Source organism: Pistacia vera, unplaced genomic scaffold (assembly GCF_008641045.1).
Source record: "Pistacia vera cultivar Batoury unplaced genomic scaffold, PisVer_v2 Contig41, whole genome shotgun sequence".
Taxonomy (NCBI): domain Eukaryota; kingdom Viridiplantae; phylum Streptophyta; class Magnoliopsida; order Sapindales; family Anacardiaceae; genus Pistacia; species Pistacia vera.
Window position 1 is genome coordinate 409,739 of NW_022196235.1, and position 18,650 is coordinate 428,388.

At 36.1% G+C, this 18,650-nt stretch overlaps 1 protein-coding gene across 1 annotated transcript; it reads left to right on the top strand.

Moving 5' to 3' along the window:
• The first annotated feature begins 11,801 nt into the window (after nucleotides 1-11,801).
• On the top strand, nucleotides 11,802-12,185 carry LOC116142475 (glutaredoxin-C9-like). The gene has a single exon (XM_031427902.1). The coding sequence runs from the start codon at nucleotides 11,802-11,804 to the stop codon at nucleotides 12,183-12,185; it is 384 nt and encodes a 127-aa protein (XP_031283762.1).
• The last annotated feature ends 6,465 nt before the right edge of the window (nucleotides 12,186-18,650 follow it).

The following is an 18,650-nucleotide window of genomic DNA, read 5'->3' on the forward strand; positions in this document are numbered from 1 at the left end:
CACGGCCCCATCTGATCGGAGGCACGGCTGGGACTCACTCCCACTCTCCGTGACTTTTACTCATTCTAGCCGATCGGACTCGGTTATGCATGGATTCAGAACCCTTGGCCATGTGAGTGTATAAAACTCTCTCTTGGGTAAACTCGGGTATAGCCCTTATTCGCATGCACCCTCACAGGCTACACCACTTCTCTCTCTCTATTACTCATGCCGCTCTCTCAATGCGGCATACATGCGGGAATACTCTACCCATACTCACAGGTTCCCCATCGCATAACCTACTCTATTCTCTTGTCTAGCACTACTTTCTCTTTATTCTCTAGTACTCATTCTCTCTTTCTCTCTACTCTTAGAGTAGTTTAAACTCAATTTCTCTACTTTCTTTTTCTAATGCATAATTAATGCATGATTAATGCCCATAAGTGAGTTATGCTCATTAATGCACTTATGAGATGCAATTATGCTATGTAGAAAAACTTAAGGCTTTCTACTCTTACTCATGCTTCTCTTGAGCATTTCATCATACAACTAATGTGCATATAAAACTCTACTTTAACAATAACTTTTCTCTTCTTTTTAAATCATTCAAAATGGGAGAAAGGCTCCCTTATACTCTCTAAATCCTTGTCAAAGGAAAACACATCTATAAAGTTTGCTCAAAACTTCATTCCACGTCAATCAAACTCAACCCAACATCAAGCAATCTCAACACTTCTCATATTTAAGTATATGCAACAACAAGTATAAATAACATCCATCTCATCTCAATTACTCAACAACATACTTACACATACATAAATCTATACTCAAAAGATTTCTTGAATCTCAACTTGGTTGGATTTACTTACCTTGTGAGGAAATAGCTTCTCTAATACTTCTCCTTTCCTTAGGAAGCTTGATTTCACACTACAACTTTAAATAACAACCACAACATAAGACTTTAACCAAAACATAATAAAACTCTCATCTAAAGCAAGAATCCTTACCTTAGGATGCTCTAGATTAAAACTCTACTAAAAATTACTCAAAAAAGTCCTTAGAAATCCTTGGAAGATTGAAGGAAATTTGAGAAGAAGTAGAGAATGAAAGAGGCGGTGGAAATAGATGAAATGAAGGGTTCTCTACACTTAACCTTTTTTAGCTCAACTTATACACAAGCATTCCCATTTTGCCCTTACTCTTTCTTAGAAATTTCATCTATATCCTTTGATTCCTTACAAACACACCCACATACTAACATATTTTCCATGAAATTTCCTTCCATTTTACTCCCCACTTTTCCTGCTAATTAGGGGTAGAATGGTCAAATTGCCCTTAAGGAAAAATATCTAAAACTCAATAAAACTTTTTAGCCGACCCGTCGCCGCGGCGAAGATAATTCCGTCGCTGCGGCGAAACACTCCAGCAGCTACTCCGTGGGCTGCAGCAACTCTTCGCCGCGGCGAAGATTCTTCTTCACCCCGGCGAAGCCTGTAACACAACATTTCGCCAAGTCTTCATAATTTTCAGGGCAATCACTCAACCAACCCAAAAATAACAACATATAGGTTTAATTGAAGCTGAATCAATGAACGTTTAAGCAATACAGCGAGTCTTAACTACATACCTCAAGTGGGGCGTTACACTTAAAGCTTGGAGAAGAGAGTTAAAAAGTGTAACACTCCACTTGAAATACGTAGCCATTGTTTATGGTATGGCCTAAAGGATTACTGAGTTACCCCTAAATGAGTTTGTATATTGTTCATGTTGTTTGGTTGGCCTTTGGTTGAGTTTATGTTTTGGGTTTGGTTGAGTGTGTACCATGGAATTGATCAAGACTTGGCAGATTTTGGAGTTGTAGTCTTCGCCGGGGCGAGGAAGAAGCTTCGCCGCAGCGACGTTGGTTCTGTGTTGGCGGTGTCAGTTCTGGAATGTTTTGCCGGGGTGACAGAAAGTTCTCCGCCGTGGCGACGAGACGGCAGAAAAGTTCCTTGAGTTTTCTAGAGAATTCTTCATAGGGGTAAAATGATCATTCTACCCCCAATTAGCAGGAAAAGTGGGGAGTAAAATGTAAGGAAATTTCATGGAGAATAGTGTAAAATGGGGGTGAGTTTGTAAAGAGTTAAAGGATAAAGGTGAAAATTTCAAGAAAGAGTAAGGGCAAAATGGGAAAGAGTGTATATTATATGAGCTAATAAGGGTTGAGTTCTCTAAACCCATTCATTTCACCCATTTCCACCGCCTCTTCATCTCCCATTTTCTCTCAATTCCTCACTCAATCTTCCAAGGGATTTTTGGGAGTTTTGAGTTGGAATTTGACAAAGAAGTGATCCTAAGCAAGAAGAGGTAAGAATCCCTACTTTAGAGATGAGTTTTATTCTTGTAAGGGTTAAGTTCTTACTAAGTTTATGCTTAGGAAATAAGGGAAAGCTATGGTCCAACAAGAGTAGAGAGCTTTAGTGGAGACTACTCAAGTATGAGGTAAGTAAATCCAACTCAAGCTAAAGTTTAAGAAATTCTTAAGTAGAGATTTATTTATGCATGTATATATGATGCTTATTGAGAAATTGAGTAGAGATGTATGTCTATTTGTTGAGGAATTGAGTTGAGAAGAGTATTTATGTTATGTTTGTTGGATATTTCCTTTATGGGAAGTGTTAATGTGTGATGAGTTTGAGATGAAGTTGGAGGAGATTGAGTAGATATTTTGGGAGTGTTCTTCTATGATAGGAAACATGCCCATAGAAGGGAGTTTCTTCCCATTTTGGATGGTTAAAAAGAGAAGTAGAGTTGGAATTATAGAGGAGTTTTTTTATGCACATGAGTTGTTTGATAAAATGCCTAAGTGAGAAACAGCCCTGTAACAGATGTGACTTTCTAAGTGATTTTTGGGCATTTTACGGATTGAACTGGGTTCAGACCAAAACATAGAAGTTGTAGGCCTGTCTCTAAGCTTTAAAACGAGACCAAAATTGTAGCAATCCGATGTGTATAACGCAAGTTATGCCCTTTTTATTGTGACTTGTGTAGAATGACGATTTTAGAGCCATATTGCATTTGACATGTCATAAGTGCATTAATGAGTATGAACCATCCATATGCATTAATTGTGCATTGAGAAGTAGTTTGAGAAAGAATAGAGAATGTTGAATATGAGCTACCTTATGAGTAATAGCTTAAGAGTAGAGAATTTTGAGTACAAGCTATACTATAAGTAATAGTTTGAGTGAGAAAGAGTAAAGAATGTTGAGAATAGCAACTCTTAAGAGTAAAGAGAATGAGAACGCTCTGATAGTAAAGAGAAAGAGAGTTTGAGCACTAGCGAATAAATGAGAGAAAAGTGCTACAGAAGAGAATAGAGTAATTGTGCGATGAGGAACCTGTGAGTGACGAGTAGAGTCACGAGAGTGGGTGCTTTGTGATCCCCAGCCGTGCCTCCGGTCAGATGAGGCCGTGACCGTCACATAGAGTGGAACATGAGGTTCCAGCAATGCCTCCGGTAAGAAGGGGTCGTGACATTTGAGAGAGATAGAGAGAAAGCATGTACACTCACATGGCCAAAGGTTCCGAATCCATGCATGACTAAATCCGATCGGTAGAGGAATGAGCGGAAGTCACGTAGAGTGGTAGCGCCCAGCCGTGCCTCCGGTCAGATGAGGTCGTGACATTCCAATGAGTAAGAATGAGAAAGAACAGTAATAGAAAGAACAGAGATGAGAAAAGCTAAGAGTTAAGCTATATTATGAGTACTAGCTTGAGAAAGAGATGAGCAAACATGAGAAAGAATAAGAGAGAGATAAGAGCATAGACTAGGTTGTGAGATGGGGAATCCGTGAGTAATGGGTAGAGTATTCCCGCATGTACGCCGCATTGAGAGAGCGGCATGAGTATGAGATAGAGAAGTGGTGTAGCCCGTGAGAGTGCATGCGGATGAGGGCTATACCGAGTTTACCCGAGCGATTCTATGCACTCACATGGCCAAAGGTTCCGAATCCATGCATAACCAAGTCCGATCGGCTAGAATGAGTAGAAGTCACGTAGAGCGGGAGCGAGTCCCGGCCGTGCCTCCGATAAGATGAGGCTGTGATTACTAAAAAGAGTTAACAGAAAAGAATTATGAGAAAGAGAAACAGAAATGAGAATGAGATAAATAGAAAGAATTAAAGAATGAGAAAGCTTGAGAAAGAATGAGATAGAAAGAGAGAAAGAGTATGAGAAAGAATGCGGAAGTTTGAGCTAATAAGAATAGAGAGTAGAAGAAAGAAACATGCAGTTCTTTTGTATTAATTGCATGTAGAGCTTATACAGGCGAGAACCATGATTTTTCCTTCATGGTGAGTATGATGAGAATAAGAGAGAACCATGATTTTTCCTTCATGGTGAGTATGATGAGAATAAGAGAGAACCATGATTTTCCTTCATGGTGAGTAAAAGTAAGAGAAAAAGAACATAGAGAAAGAAAGAAAAAAAGAGCAGAGCAGAGTTAAAGGAGAATAACAGTATTAGAAAGAAAGAGGAAGACAGTGGGAAATAGAAATAGAAGAACAGTAGAGTGAGAAAAGAACCAAAGAGTGAGTTGCGGGGACATGTAGTAGAGGTTTTACTTACTGAGCATTGTTGTGCTCACCCCGTTGTTCTTCTCTGTTTTGCAGGAAATAGGAGCAGCGGTCGGATGGACGTTAGGGAGCGAAGAGTTTTGGCACCACTATCCACCAGCTATGATACTTTGTATTAATTAGAAAGTTTTTAAATACAGAGTCTTTTGAATTTGTAAAGAATTATATTTTATGAGTAAAGAAAAATTCGAGCCCACTATTTTCCATACGCTGTGTATATCTATAATTTACATAGTATTTATTATAAGAATAGTAGTAAAGAGGAGGTGTTACAAAAAGAGAAGAGAAGAAGAGATCAAGACTCAAAGAGTCAAGAGATGAAGAAAAGAGAGTTAAAGAGATGAAGATATTTGATAGTTGAAGATTTGAAGAAGAGATGAAGACTGTCGAAGAGAGAACTGAGGAAGAGGAGAAGGAGATTTCCTTTAATTTTAGTCAAACCCCACCAAAACGATGTCGTTTTGCCTTATCATTTGATGATTTTTTTTGCCTGCAAAAATTCGGCCCTAATTCGCGAATTATACAGATACGACGTATAATTCATGAATTATACAATAGTCTTGATAAAATACGTGAATTCGCATATAAAACGCGAATTTACTAACTAGGCACATTCCAACACACCTTTTCTCCATAAAATTTGCCCTTGGTCTTCTTTGTTTGACTTATTGATGACAAAACTACAACGGTACGCTCCTTGAAGTGGACTCATGTAAGGAGGTCATGGGTTGGCTCAACGTTACTTAGAAAGCGTTGTCAAAGTCCAAGAAAAAGAGGTGTAACGATCCACCATTAGGCCTAAGCCAATAGTGGATCCTTATCACATTGTAATCCATATTTCGCTGTAGTTTATTATCTTTTGTTAACCTTTCATAAATACAAAAAAGCTACCAACAACCTTTAAATAAGCTATTTTGGCCGGTAGATAAGCCCAACCAAATTGGAAGACCAAAGTGAACTATGAGATAACCAAGTATGAGTTTCCCATCGGAGTTATCCTATAGTTCCTAGGCTTATGTTCAAACTCTATTTAAAATTGGTAGGTCTAGAGACAAAGGATTTTTTTTTTCTCTTTTTTTTTTTTTCAGAAAAGGTCGTTAATGGTATTGAATATATAGGAGTCAACAATTTCCCAATGGGTTATGGAGAGACTTGCCTACGTGTCTAACCCACCGGTAGCTTACATGTGTATTGCAGAATTCTTTATATCCGCCGACCACTATGTGTGGGTTTCACGTTGTCATTGATAGAATATGAAAATAAAGTTACTATATGCACAATAATGTCCCATTCAAAATTATGTGTGGGGTTTTGCGTTGTCACTGATGACTAATAGTTTAAGTTTTTAACCCAATGGTAAGTGCTTGATTTTGATTAGTGGTATCTTGGTCACAAGTTCAGCTCCCTATTTTAGTCCTTTGGGGATAAGAAAAATCAACGGTTTTTTGAATCCTTTAAGGATGGATTAATGGTAGGTGGAACCTTGATGATTTTTTGTCATACCACCTAATTTGGGTTGATTAATGGTGGGTGGAACCCTCGAACCTTGATGGTTTTTCATACAAAAGGTATGAGAGTTAGAATATCAAGGTTTTTCATTCAAAAGGTATGATAGTAGATTCAGAATAGATTATAGGGATGGATTAACGGTAGGTGGAACCTTGATGGTTTTTCTCTCATACCACGTAATTTGGATGGATTAACTGTGGGTGGAACCATCGAACCTTGATGGTTTTTCATGCAAAAGGTATAAAAGTAGACTTGGAATAGATTACTCTAACCTAATTTGGATGGATTAACGGTGGGTGGAACCATTGAACCTTGATGCTTTTCCATACCAAAGGTGTGAGAGTAGATTCAGCAAACCTAATTTGGATGGATAAACAATAGATTCAGAGTAATTTCACCAAACCTAATTGGAACCTTGATGGTTTTTCATACCAACGGTATGAGAGCAGATTCAAAATAGATTCATCAAACCTAAGGTGGTAATAGTAGTTTAGAATCATAACAAAGTTTAACATTTGGTTAACATATTTAAACTTTTCTTTTTTCTGGTGTTTTTATTAGTTTCCAGAACTTTAGGATGTGTTTCACCCAAACCTTGAGGGTGGAATTGTTATTATCCCTACTAACTCCACATTTAACTAATCCATGTTTATCGACTAGGGTGTTCGGTTCCGGGTATCCTGTAATTTTTTGAAGGAACCGGAACTAGAATTGACGGGTCCTTGAAATTGGAACCGAAACCGGAACAGTAGGTTCTGGTTTCCTAGATACCCAGAACCGAAACCTGTAACAGCGATTCTGTTTCTGGTTCTGGGTACCCTATAAAATTATATTACCCCTCAAAAGTTTTTAAAATGGCAAAAAAAAAAACCCTTAAAACTTACAAATACCCCTCTGGCACTTGTTAACAAAAATAAAATTACAAACTCCATTACTTTGTAAAGGTAAACTTTCAAAAGTCAAACCAACTTACTTTAAATGTTATGAAATATATATATAAATGTATTCATATTACTTTTTCTATAAAAGTTTTTCTTAACCACCCTACTCTTTAATTTTATTTTATATTAGTCTCAATTCTAGGTTCCGGTTTCAGTTCCTAACTATGGGAACCAAAACCGAAACCGCATAGTAATGGTTCAAAAAACTTGAAATCAGAACTTACCCGTTGACGACCGATTCCGGGTAAGAACCGTAACCAAACCTTAGATATCCATCAGTTTCGGTTCTAATCGGTTCTTTTAAACACCCCTACTATCGACGATCTATAATATATTTCTCTTCCTACTCCTTCTGAAAACATGTATGCGTGGTGCCGTCTCACTTAATCAAAGCATGTTGATTCTTGGCTGATTCAAACTATCACGAAACTATTTGTTACCCCAAGTTCTGAAAACTATCAACGTTCTACCCGCCTTTAGTGTCCGTTAATGAAATCTAGTGCCTGACCTACTAGCAAACGGGTGGAAACAAGGCGGGTGGAACATGATAATTTTCGGAAATTGGGGGTGTTAATGTTATTTCCCGATTGTTAAATCAACCTTGACCCATTTTAACAACAGGGCTTTCTAGCGGCAGCGCCTGAAACGAAGAGAAGTAAAGAAAAGAAAGGACTTCCACTTCCTGTGATGGGGACGAGTAAGAGAGATAAGAAAAGCTCTTTTACTTCGCCTTGTGCTCATCTCAGAACTGCTTACCACAACTGCTTTAACCGGTCACACTCACATACTTCTCCTTTCTTTCATTTCTACATGGTGTTTTTTTTTTTTGTTTGTTTTTTTTTTTTAACTGATATATTGTGTTTGTGTGCAGCTGGTACTCTGAGAAGTTTGTGAAAGGCATGTGGGACAAAGAAGAATGTGTTTCTGAGTGGCAAAAGTATAGAGCTTGCCTATCTGTATGTTCCCTTTTAACTTGATTCATTACATAAGGCTATGTTGTTAATTGGATCTCTTCCAGATGAGTTGGACTATCTTAGTATTACACTTCTTCATGGGAAAGAAAAATTGTCCTTTAAAAAAGTTTATTCTGTTCTGTCCAATCATGAAATTCGAAAAAAGGATCAGAGGGAGAATAGAGATGAGTCAGCAGAAGCACTTGTAGCAAGAGGGCGAAGTCAAAATCAGAGTCGTAAGAAGGAGAGAAGAGGAAGATCTCGTTCAAAGGGAAAACTCAATAGGGATCAATGTGCCTTTTGTCGTGAGAATGGGCATTGGAAGAAAGATTGTCCGAAGTTGCAAAAGAAAGAGGGCAAAGCTACTTCTGATGCATGTGTTATTTAGCGTAAAGAGGATAAGTCAGATTTTTGTCTAGTTAGCCTACCATCCACCTTTGGATCAAATGAGTAGATTATGAATTCAGAGTACCTATCATATGTGTCCTCACCAGGACTGGTTCTTTAATTTTGAAGAACGTGATGGAGTTGTTTATATGGGCAATGATGATGCTTGTAAAACAAATGGGATAGGTTCAATTCGGTTGAAGAATCATGATGGCTTGACTAGAACTTTGACAGATGTTTGGTATGTACCGAAGTTGAAAAAGAATCTCATCTCTTTGGGAGCCTTGGAATCTAAAGGCTTCACGGTGAATATGCGAGATGGAATTCTAAAAGTTTCTTCAGGCACTCTTATGGTAATGAAAGGCACAAGGAGAAACAACTTGTATTACTATAATGGTAGTACAGTTATTGGAACGACAGCTGCAGTCGTACAGGAGGATGTAGATTCAGAAATGCTCAAACGATGGCATATGTGTGTGGAGCATACTCGGCAGCAGGTGGAGTTTGAAACAACAGTTGAACCAGATAGTGTCCATAAGACAAAAAGTGATTCTGAGGTGACTAATGTGGATACTATTGATGAAAAGGAGATTTTACCCCAAGAATCTCCTCAGCAACAGGAATCGATTGCATACAATAGGCCAAGACGAGAAATTCGCAAGCCTGCTCGTTTCGCTAATATGGTGGCTTATGCACTTCCAATCGTAGGTGATGATATTCCTACTACTTATAAAGAAGTAGTTAGGAGTTCAAATTGTGAATCATGTAAACCGGCTATGAATGATGAAATGCGATCCCTACATAAGAAGGCGATTGGGTGCAAATGAGTGTATGCAAAGAAGAAGGGATTTCCTAATAGAGAAGATGTTCGGCACAAGGTTAGGTTGGTAGTAAAGGGATATGCTCAAATGGAAGGATTTGATTACAGTGAAGTGTTTTCTCCTGTGGTAAAGTATTCTTTCATTCTAATTTTGCTAACCTTGGTGGCACAATTTGATTTTTGAACTAGTTCAATTGGATGTGAAAATTGCGTTTTCACATAGTAGTTTGGAACAGGAAATCTACAAGACTCAGCCAGATGATTATAGGGTTGCTGGAAAGAAAAATTGGGTTTGCAGATTGAAGAAATCGCTATATAGTTTGAAGCAGTCACCAAGACAGTGGTACAAGCGATTTGATCAATGTATGATGGGCCATGGGTACACAAGATCTTTGTTAGAAAAATGGCTCATTTAGCAAATCACATGGCAGTAGAAGGATAATAGAAAAGTTTAGGGACTTATATGTAATAGGTCAAAATATTAGTTTGTCCCACATGCTTGAAATGAAAAGTGGGAAACTTTTGGGGCCTATATATAAGACAAATCATTGTTATAGGCATCCCAAGTTGTAATTCCTTATACTTCTTTTGTTTAGGGTTCTTTCTTAAGGACCCTTTAGTTTGCAAGTTTATGTATCTCCCATTTGTTTGGGTATTTGTGTATTGCCCAAAAGTTTGTAATATTGTTTGGAGATAGTTGAGTTTTCTTTTACAGCCCCGAGGACTAGGTTTCAATACCGAACCTCGTAATTCCTGGTATTCTTATTTTCCATTTAATTTGGCTATTTATTTATGCTTTACTACTTGTTATTATTATTCAATAGCTAGCGTTTGAGTTTATGTTTCCGTTGCAAAACAAGTGGTATCAGGGCCTAGGTTTAGGACGTGAGTAGCTATTTTGTAGTGTTATAGCTGCTATTACGAAAATTCTGTCAAAAAGACGATAAAAGTCTAAGGAGACTGAATTTTAAGTGAGACCATTTGTGACCCCTCCATTATTTCCTGGGAATTTTCCTGGTGCGTATTTAATCATTTCAGCACTTACATCTACCTAGGGCTATTGTTGATTTGTTGGTTAGCTATTGAATATAATATTTTGTGGTGCTTCGTTTTGGAAACTTTGTTACCAACCATTGAGTAAGGCATAAATGGCATCATTGTCCGAGGATTCATCGTTCGAGGCATCACCGTCCGTGGCCCACCATCCGCACCAGTAAAGATGATAACAGTTTCAAATACAAATTGATGTTAAAAATTTGATGGCCAAAATAATTTTGGCTTGTGGCTGAGTGAGGTAATGGATAGCTTGTACAGCAGGATCTAGATATCGTTCTGGAGGAGGAAAAACCAGAAAATGTCTATGAGAAAGACTGGTGGAGTTGAATGTAAAAGCGTGTGGGATGATTCGCTCATGTCTTTGTAGAGACAGAAATATTCATTCATAAAAGAGACGTCGCCATAAGTTATGGAAGCGCTGGAAAACAAATATATAAAAGAAGTATGAGAATCGCTCTATTTGATGAAAAGACTGTTTCGTCTTCAGTTGGACCAGGTACAAATATCAGTAGCCATAGATACATTTAACAGATTAATTGCTGATTTGTTAATTTAGATAAAACATTCAAAGATTGACATGGATTAAGAAGAAAAAAGCAGCAAATAATCAAAATTTCCTAGAGGCATATTATCTACCCCTACAACTATATTAGAGTTAGTTAACGATTCATCAGAATTGAAGTGCTAAAAGGCAGGCCATTTACTCATAATAGCACCAAAATAGCGATTTTACCTCCTTTTTTTAATGTAGTTTAGTAATTTTATATATTTTTTTATTAAAATAATATTTGGCTTGCTCTGACTTACACAAAAAGAATAGCATGGGCAAGATGGTAATCTTGTAAAACATGAGAGTAAAATGAAGAATAATGTTACAGTTATTGAAAGATATACATCAAATTTGTGTATTGAATAACGTAATAAAATCTTAATTGTTAATTTATTATAAATTAATATTAAATAATGATAAAATTTTACCATGTCATATACAATTTGGATAACTTGCGGATATTTTCTGTGAAATGAATCTTGCGGATATTTCATTAAGACGAAAAAAACAAATAGGTAAAATTAAATAAAAATATTGTTGTCAGATCCTGGGGATGAGTTTAAAGAAAGCATAATCTGACGGCCTGTCACTGTCCTCTCACCTGACCCTGTAACGAAAGCAAGCGGTAGACTGAGACTGAGCGTCAAACGACGGCGTCTCAGTCGTTCCTTGTCGGCTTGTCGGTTTCGTTTCCTTTAGTCATGATAACCACCTCTCTGCATGGTACAGATGCTCACGCATGCAATATTTACATACAACAGTTACCCAAATCCCATGCGATTCTTCCCTTATTAAGGGTCTCTCTGTATGAGTCTCCTTTTCTGTTGGGATTTCTTAGGGCACTGCCCCCTCAATGGGTCCCCACCTCTCTACTCTTTGACTGGCGTGACAGACACTGATATATACATATATAATATCATCATATTCCTCTTCTTCGTCTCAGTCATTTCATATCAACTCTTCTGTTTCACCTTGTTCATCTTATAAAAAATGGAGGTCGCAAATGCAAACAAGTCCGCTATCCCAATCTCCAAATTCAACTCTGAAGAAAAGACGTACGAGATAGTGAGTGATCTGGCATCCAGTAACGCGGTGGTGTTGTTCAGTATGAGTGGATGTTGCATGTGCACTGTGGCTAAGCGTCTTCTCTTCGGCCTTGGAGTTGGCCCGACTATTGTGGAGCTGGATCACCACGCAGCCGGGCAAGAGATTCATTCCCTTCTTTTTAAGCTGGCATCGGACGGCCAGCATAAGCCTGTCCCAGCCGTCTTTGTTGGTGGGAAACTCCTTGGTGGAATCGAAACTCTCATGGCTTGTCACATCAATGGAACTTTGGTCCCACTCCTCAAGGACGCGGGTGCGCTTTGGCTTTGAAAATGCATTCCTTTATATTTACTTATGTTTAATTTTAAGCTTTTGCTTCTACTACTCTGTTATCTATAGTTGGTTAATTGTACAGAGATTATTCACTCTGGCTCGTATGATAAGATTAGATGAACGCAAATTATTACAATTATTATATCTTATTAGTTCCTTCTTTGATCTAGAAATCTACATATGGGAAATGTTGTTATTCTCAGTGTTTAATCGGATAACTTTATTTAGAAAACAATGGCTCCCCTCTATATATTCTTAATTTTGCTTTGGTAAATTGGAGAATGAAAATGGTAAGACATTGAGACATGAGAAAGTTGAGTATCTTTCAAGAATAATTATGGGTTAATTACGTATATAAAAACGTTCATTTTAAGGGAAGAACTACAAAACCAGAAATCTGTTACTGTTATAATATCTTCCTTAAGTGGTCTTTACTGCACGCACAACCCATATCCAACTCCCTTATGTTAATTGATGTGATAATTTACTATATTGATATTAAATTTGGTTTCTGTATATTTATATTAGTACAAGCTACTTATGTTATGGATAAATATATGATGAACTATGTTAGAGAGTATTAAGTAAATATTTACTTCATTCCAAAAATTCTAGAGACGTTTTAAATTTGGAAGCACAAGTGCAAGTGTGACAAGTCAAACTGATTCAACAAACTAAAATATCGCAATAGCACAAATAGTATTATCATCTTAATTTGTATTTTCCATCAGATGCATGTATGCTTCTGTCAAGCCAAATTATGTGTTCACAGACGCACACAAAACATTTCAAACTTGTGGTCCCTCAAATTTTATACAATATTATAACAACAATAGTGTATAGAGAAAAGCGTAACATAGCTATTTAATTTAGAGTAACGTGAGGTCCATAACTCAATCTCATAATTTTCTCTCACAACCCTCGATATAACAGTTCGTTATTAATTAGCTCGTAAAATGGGTCACATCTGTCCATTTGCGAACTAATCAATGACGAACTATCATATCAAGGGTTATGAGAGAAGGTTGTAAGAGAAGATTGTAGATCTAACATTATTATTTAATTTATAGTACATATCAAATTAAATATTGACCGTATCAAATTAAATATTGACCTTTTGTAAAGATGACTCAATCTTAACCCAAGAAAAAAATAAATAAATAAAACAAAACTTCTGTGTGTCACCCTGTTTGTTTACATTCACTAGGATATAGAAGTCTGAACTTAAACTTAATTTTACCTTTTCTTTTGATTTTGAATCATATTTTTTCTTGTGGGTTACTTGTTAAATGTAGTTTTTTTCTTCTTTAGTTTTACTACAATCCTTTTGAATTTGATTACTGCGTAGCTACTGCAGTGAGGTTGTTCTACCTAACAGTACCTGTGGTTAAAATATAACTCTTTTATTTTTACTGCAGTGTACTGATGGATTTTGTAGGTTGTGAGGACGAAACAAAAATTTATTTTCGGGAGGGTGGAAAAAAGTTTTAAATTTACATACAAAAATTATTAATCTTATTAAAACGAGGACAACATTAACAAATAAAGAAGATAAACAAAGTTTATTTTAAAAAAAAAAAAGAAGAATTGTGTAGAAATAAGAGAAAAGAGAGTGTATACTAAATATTATAATTTTTTTTTTTGGGAAAATTAGAGATTTTAGAATTGTAATTATTTATTATGAGCACGAGATATTTTTAATATAATTAGAAAATTTATAATAAATTATGAATTTATAAAAAAATAATTTTTTTTTCGTAAAACTTTGACCCTGGTCCTTGGTCTTGGTATGGAACGCTTGAGTCAGACTATCTTCACCTACTATTATCTCAAACTCTGAAATAGATTCCAAAATGTTGCTCAAAACCAAAAGGAATTTTCTAAGCTGCCCGGTCTGGTTTTATGAAAATATTTTATATAATATTACAAGCACCCCGGGATATTACATTTTAGTACAAATATATCCCCTAAATGTTATAACTCTCTATTGGACTCTTTAAACCTCAAGTTTGCACAATCTTCATTACTTTTCTCCTTACTTTCTAACTCTCAAACAAAATGTATTAAATGTTATTTTTCAATTGTGAGTTTATTTAATACCCTCCTCCCCCTTCATTCTCAAAGATACAAAAACTTGAGGAAGCAAAGCTATCTTGTTGTGTGTGATTCTCCGAACCGTTAGATTCGTGGCATCTATCCCTTAAGCAAGCTGAAAACGAGTGACTAGGATCACCCCACATGTCACTCCCATGACAAGTGACTTAACCAATAAACTCATCAATTTAAGACATAATTGCTCTGGCCTAATAATTACCCTACCATATATAATGATTACGCTGGCTTAAGTATGGGTCAAAGGCTCACTCATATCAAGATTAATGGGGACTATGCATGTAAATCCCTCTATAATCACCAATTCCTGACCACTATTCGAGAGAAGTACAAGGGGGAAGCCATTGCCATAAGGAAAACATGAAAACAGCCTAAGAAGTCACCTCGCTGACCACCTACTTGCAAGTTAAATGTTGCTCTCAAGTTAAGTATTGTCCACTAGTTAAAGGTTGGCAACAAGTTAGACTTCAATTACAAGTTTGCCACTGTTATAGCCCATATAAGCTAGTTTTGCACCCGAGCAAGGGAGGATTGGACTCTCTCTCTCTCTCTCTCTCTCTCTCTCTCTCTCTCATCCATGTAAGCCCCCAAGGGCAAAGGGGTCATCCTTACTCTACATACGTATTTGATCAGGAAGAGAAAGTGACTCTTTGTAATCCATACTCAAAGAAAAAGTCACACCAATGCAATACATAACAGAGGATGTAGGCTTGGGGATTTCTCGTTGAACCTCTTTAAAAACCTCTTGCCTAACCCCATTGTGGATTTTCTAATCCGCTTTATGCTAACTATTTGTAGTCATGTCCACATCTTGTATAATTCCTTCAAGATCGATTGGGTGTCTCTGATTATAGGCTTTTTATCTATTATCCTATTTTTGACTTGTTCATTTCGAATTGTTGGTTATTCACAACCATGTACCTATTAATTGTTGTATGGGGTTTTATGGAGCGAAAATTAAAAGATCCCCAACAACAACCATAAGCCTTAGATCCTTATACACAATTTTTACGTTATTAGCAAATAAACCGATATTAAATAAAACGTTCTAGGTTGCATACTAGCTTTTGGAGGCTCTTTCTTTGATGCAAATCGCTACTCTAAGACAAGAGTGAACTCTTGGCTTCCACACAAAGATAAGATGATGATCACCCAACGATTCGGAGTGCTAGCCAAAACTACAAGGTTTAAGATTCTCCTCCACAACAATGGGTGACCACGGCCCAAGAGAGTGAGAGAGAGAGAGAGAGAGAGTGCGTGGACGGCTAGGGTTTATAGAATAATAGTGTTATTTGATTTTTATTTTAGTTGCACTTAAATATTGCAAATCTAAAACCCTAATCTATTATGGAATTTGAATTAATATATTCCATAATAGATTAATCAAATATTTAATTACCATCACAAGGTAATTCCACATGGCATACTTTAAATTCAAATTTGAAGATGAATTTCATATATATAATATAATATGTGTGTGTGTGTGTATATTATTATCTAATATTAATTAATCATATTGATATTAATGAACATAAATATATATATAATATTATTATATTATATATATATAAGAGAGAGAGAGAGAGAGAGACATAATCTCACTAATTTTAATTTCCATATGAAATTAAATATAAGCAACAACCTTAGCAAATTAAATTGCATTGTGAGATTACCAAAATGTCTTTTCATCTTAAAAGACGAAAATACCTCTCTCACTTGTTTATCCTTTATTTGTCTTACATGCCTGTGACCTGAAGGCTTCTTATCATATCGGTAGTGAGTAGTATCACGATTGACACCCAATCAATTGCTCACTAAACATAGACCAAGATTGGTCTCTAGCAAGGCATCATGGTCGCCTGATAGATTCAAATTTAGTGAAATAGTTTACCTATCAATGATATGGTTACCGTGCAATCCAATCATTTCATCATCCATTATCTCATCAAGGCCGAAGTATATAAGTAGTGTCAACCTCGGATATCCTTGATATCTCGGTATTTGGTTATTGGACCAACGACTGAAATTAGATTGGATTGCCTTACAACTCAATTGTAATGACTCTCTTTCTAGCTAATATACTCGTAACATAATAGTAAAACTCACTAAATATACATATAAACGAGTATAAAATTATGGGCCCATATTTAATTTTCTTTATATACAAATCTTTACATAATATAATAAAGTCTCAAAATAGTAACTTGACAGTTTTGCCTAACCTTTCTGTTGCGTGATGTTCCAAGTGGCCGCATCTCACCTGTTACGTACAAAAACATTAAAAACAACGGGATGAGCACTAATTGCTCAGTAAGTAAACCCGCTATGCTACCCTTCTCTCTCTGTTGCTTAAATTATGAATTTCTTTCCTTACTTCACACTTCCCCATTCTTCTCTATTCTTTCTCTACTCTTACTCTGTTTTTCTCTCTGTTCTTTCTCTGTTTTTCCTTCTGTTCTTTCTCTATTTTTTCTCTCTCTGTTCTTTCTCTATTTTAATTTCCCACTACTCAGATAATGGGCATGGTATTATGCATATATATGATGCAAATGCACAAATGCATAAAGTATGCATTTTCTTTTATGTTCTTATTCTGTTTTTCTTTCTTTTTTGTGCTTCTTTCTTTCTCTTCTTTCTTATGCTTTTCTTTTCTTTCTTATCCTTTTCTTTTCTTTCTTATTCTTTTGCCAATCGAACTCAGTTGAGGCATGCATTCGGAACCTTGCCTGTGTGAGTGTATTCTTCTTTCTTGGGTATAGCCCTCATTCACATGCACTCTTACGGACTGTACCAATTCTTCTTTCTTATTCTTAGGTCGCTCACTAAAGGTGGCGTGCATGTGGGGAAAATTCTTCTTGTCACTCACGGGTTCCCCATCGCAACAACCTTTTCTTCTTTTTATCTTTTTTACACTTCTTTAAGTAAAAATTCACATTTGAACTTCTTTAATATTCTCATTTCTTTCTATTTACTCTTTAACATTCTTTAGTGATTTTTCATGCTCTTATGAGTATGTATGCATGTAGATGGTTTCATGCCAATAATTCTTTCTAAACTCACATGTTTAGATGCAATTATGCAATATGGAATGCAAACATTTCATTCTCTACCATCTACAGACTAATCTCAATATAACACATAATCATACTTATACATGCACTTCTCTTTGACATTTCATCAAACAACTTACGTGCACAAAGCAACTCTAATTTGGCTACACTTCTATCTCTTTTCTAAGCCACCAAAAATTTGGTATAACATCTTCCATATTTAACATCAAACCTGTCCAAAATGTACACTCCAAAATTTCTACTCTAATTCTTCCAAATTTCATCCAAACTCACATCAAATATCAAATATACCAACACTACTTTTCATGGATAAGTTCTAATCATCATTCAAAACCAAATCCATCAACAATTCTTCATATAAAACACATATATATGCATAAAAGGAATTCTCTACATAATATTACTTAAATCATACTTAGGGTAGGATTTAATTACCTTATATGTGAGCAATCCAACACTTTAAAAATCTTCTTTGAACCAACTCTCTTTCTCTTAAATCCTAAGGATGCTTGGGATTGAAAATCCACTAAAAAGTACTCAAAATCTATGAATTTCCCTTGAAGAAGAATTGAAGAAATTGAGAGGATTTGAAGGTGAAGGTGGCGTGAAAATGGATGAAGAATGGCTAGGGTTTCATTCTTCAATTCTTGATATAACATATTATTATTATAGTTTCCCATTTTGCCCTTGCACTTTCTATGAAATTCCATCTATGTCCCTTAGTCAATTACCAAAATGCCCTTATTTTTATTAACTTCTCCATGTTATTCTATCTCTTTTCACTCCCCACTTTTTCAACTAATTATGAGTGAAAAGACCATTTTACCCCTAATAAAAGTTTAAGGCATTTTCTTCACACTTTTTTCAAAATAACTTTAACAAAAATCAACTAAGGGTAAAATGGCATAAGTAAAGCTACGTACCTTGATGTGGGCGTTACATAAATCCTACCGTGGCCACAAATTTAGTGTCGTTGCCATTTACTGAATTGCTCATTGAGATAATTTCTCCTATACTCAAGAGCAATGTTCTGAAACCCGGACCGAAAGATGACTTGGCCAAGTGGTCGGTTTCCTGTTTGAACGGTCCAACCGGTCTGATCGGTGGTTCAGACTAGTGACGTCAGCAACTATGTATATATATTATATATTTTGTTCTTTTCTTACGTATCACCTCATCTTCTCTTTCTTCTTTTTCTTCTTCACCTTTTTTTTCCTCTCTTTCTCGCTTGTTATCTTCTCTTTCTTCTTCTTCTTCTCCTTCATTTTTATTTTTTCTC

Excerpts from the sequence above, each read along its gene's own strand:
- LOC116142475 (XM_031427902.1), top strand. The coding sequence starts at position 11,802 with ATGGAGGTCGCAAATGCAAACAAGTCCGCTATCCCAATCTCCAAATTC.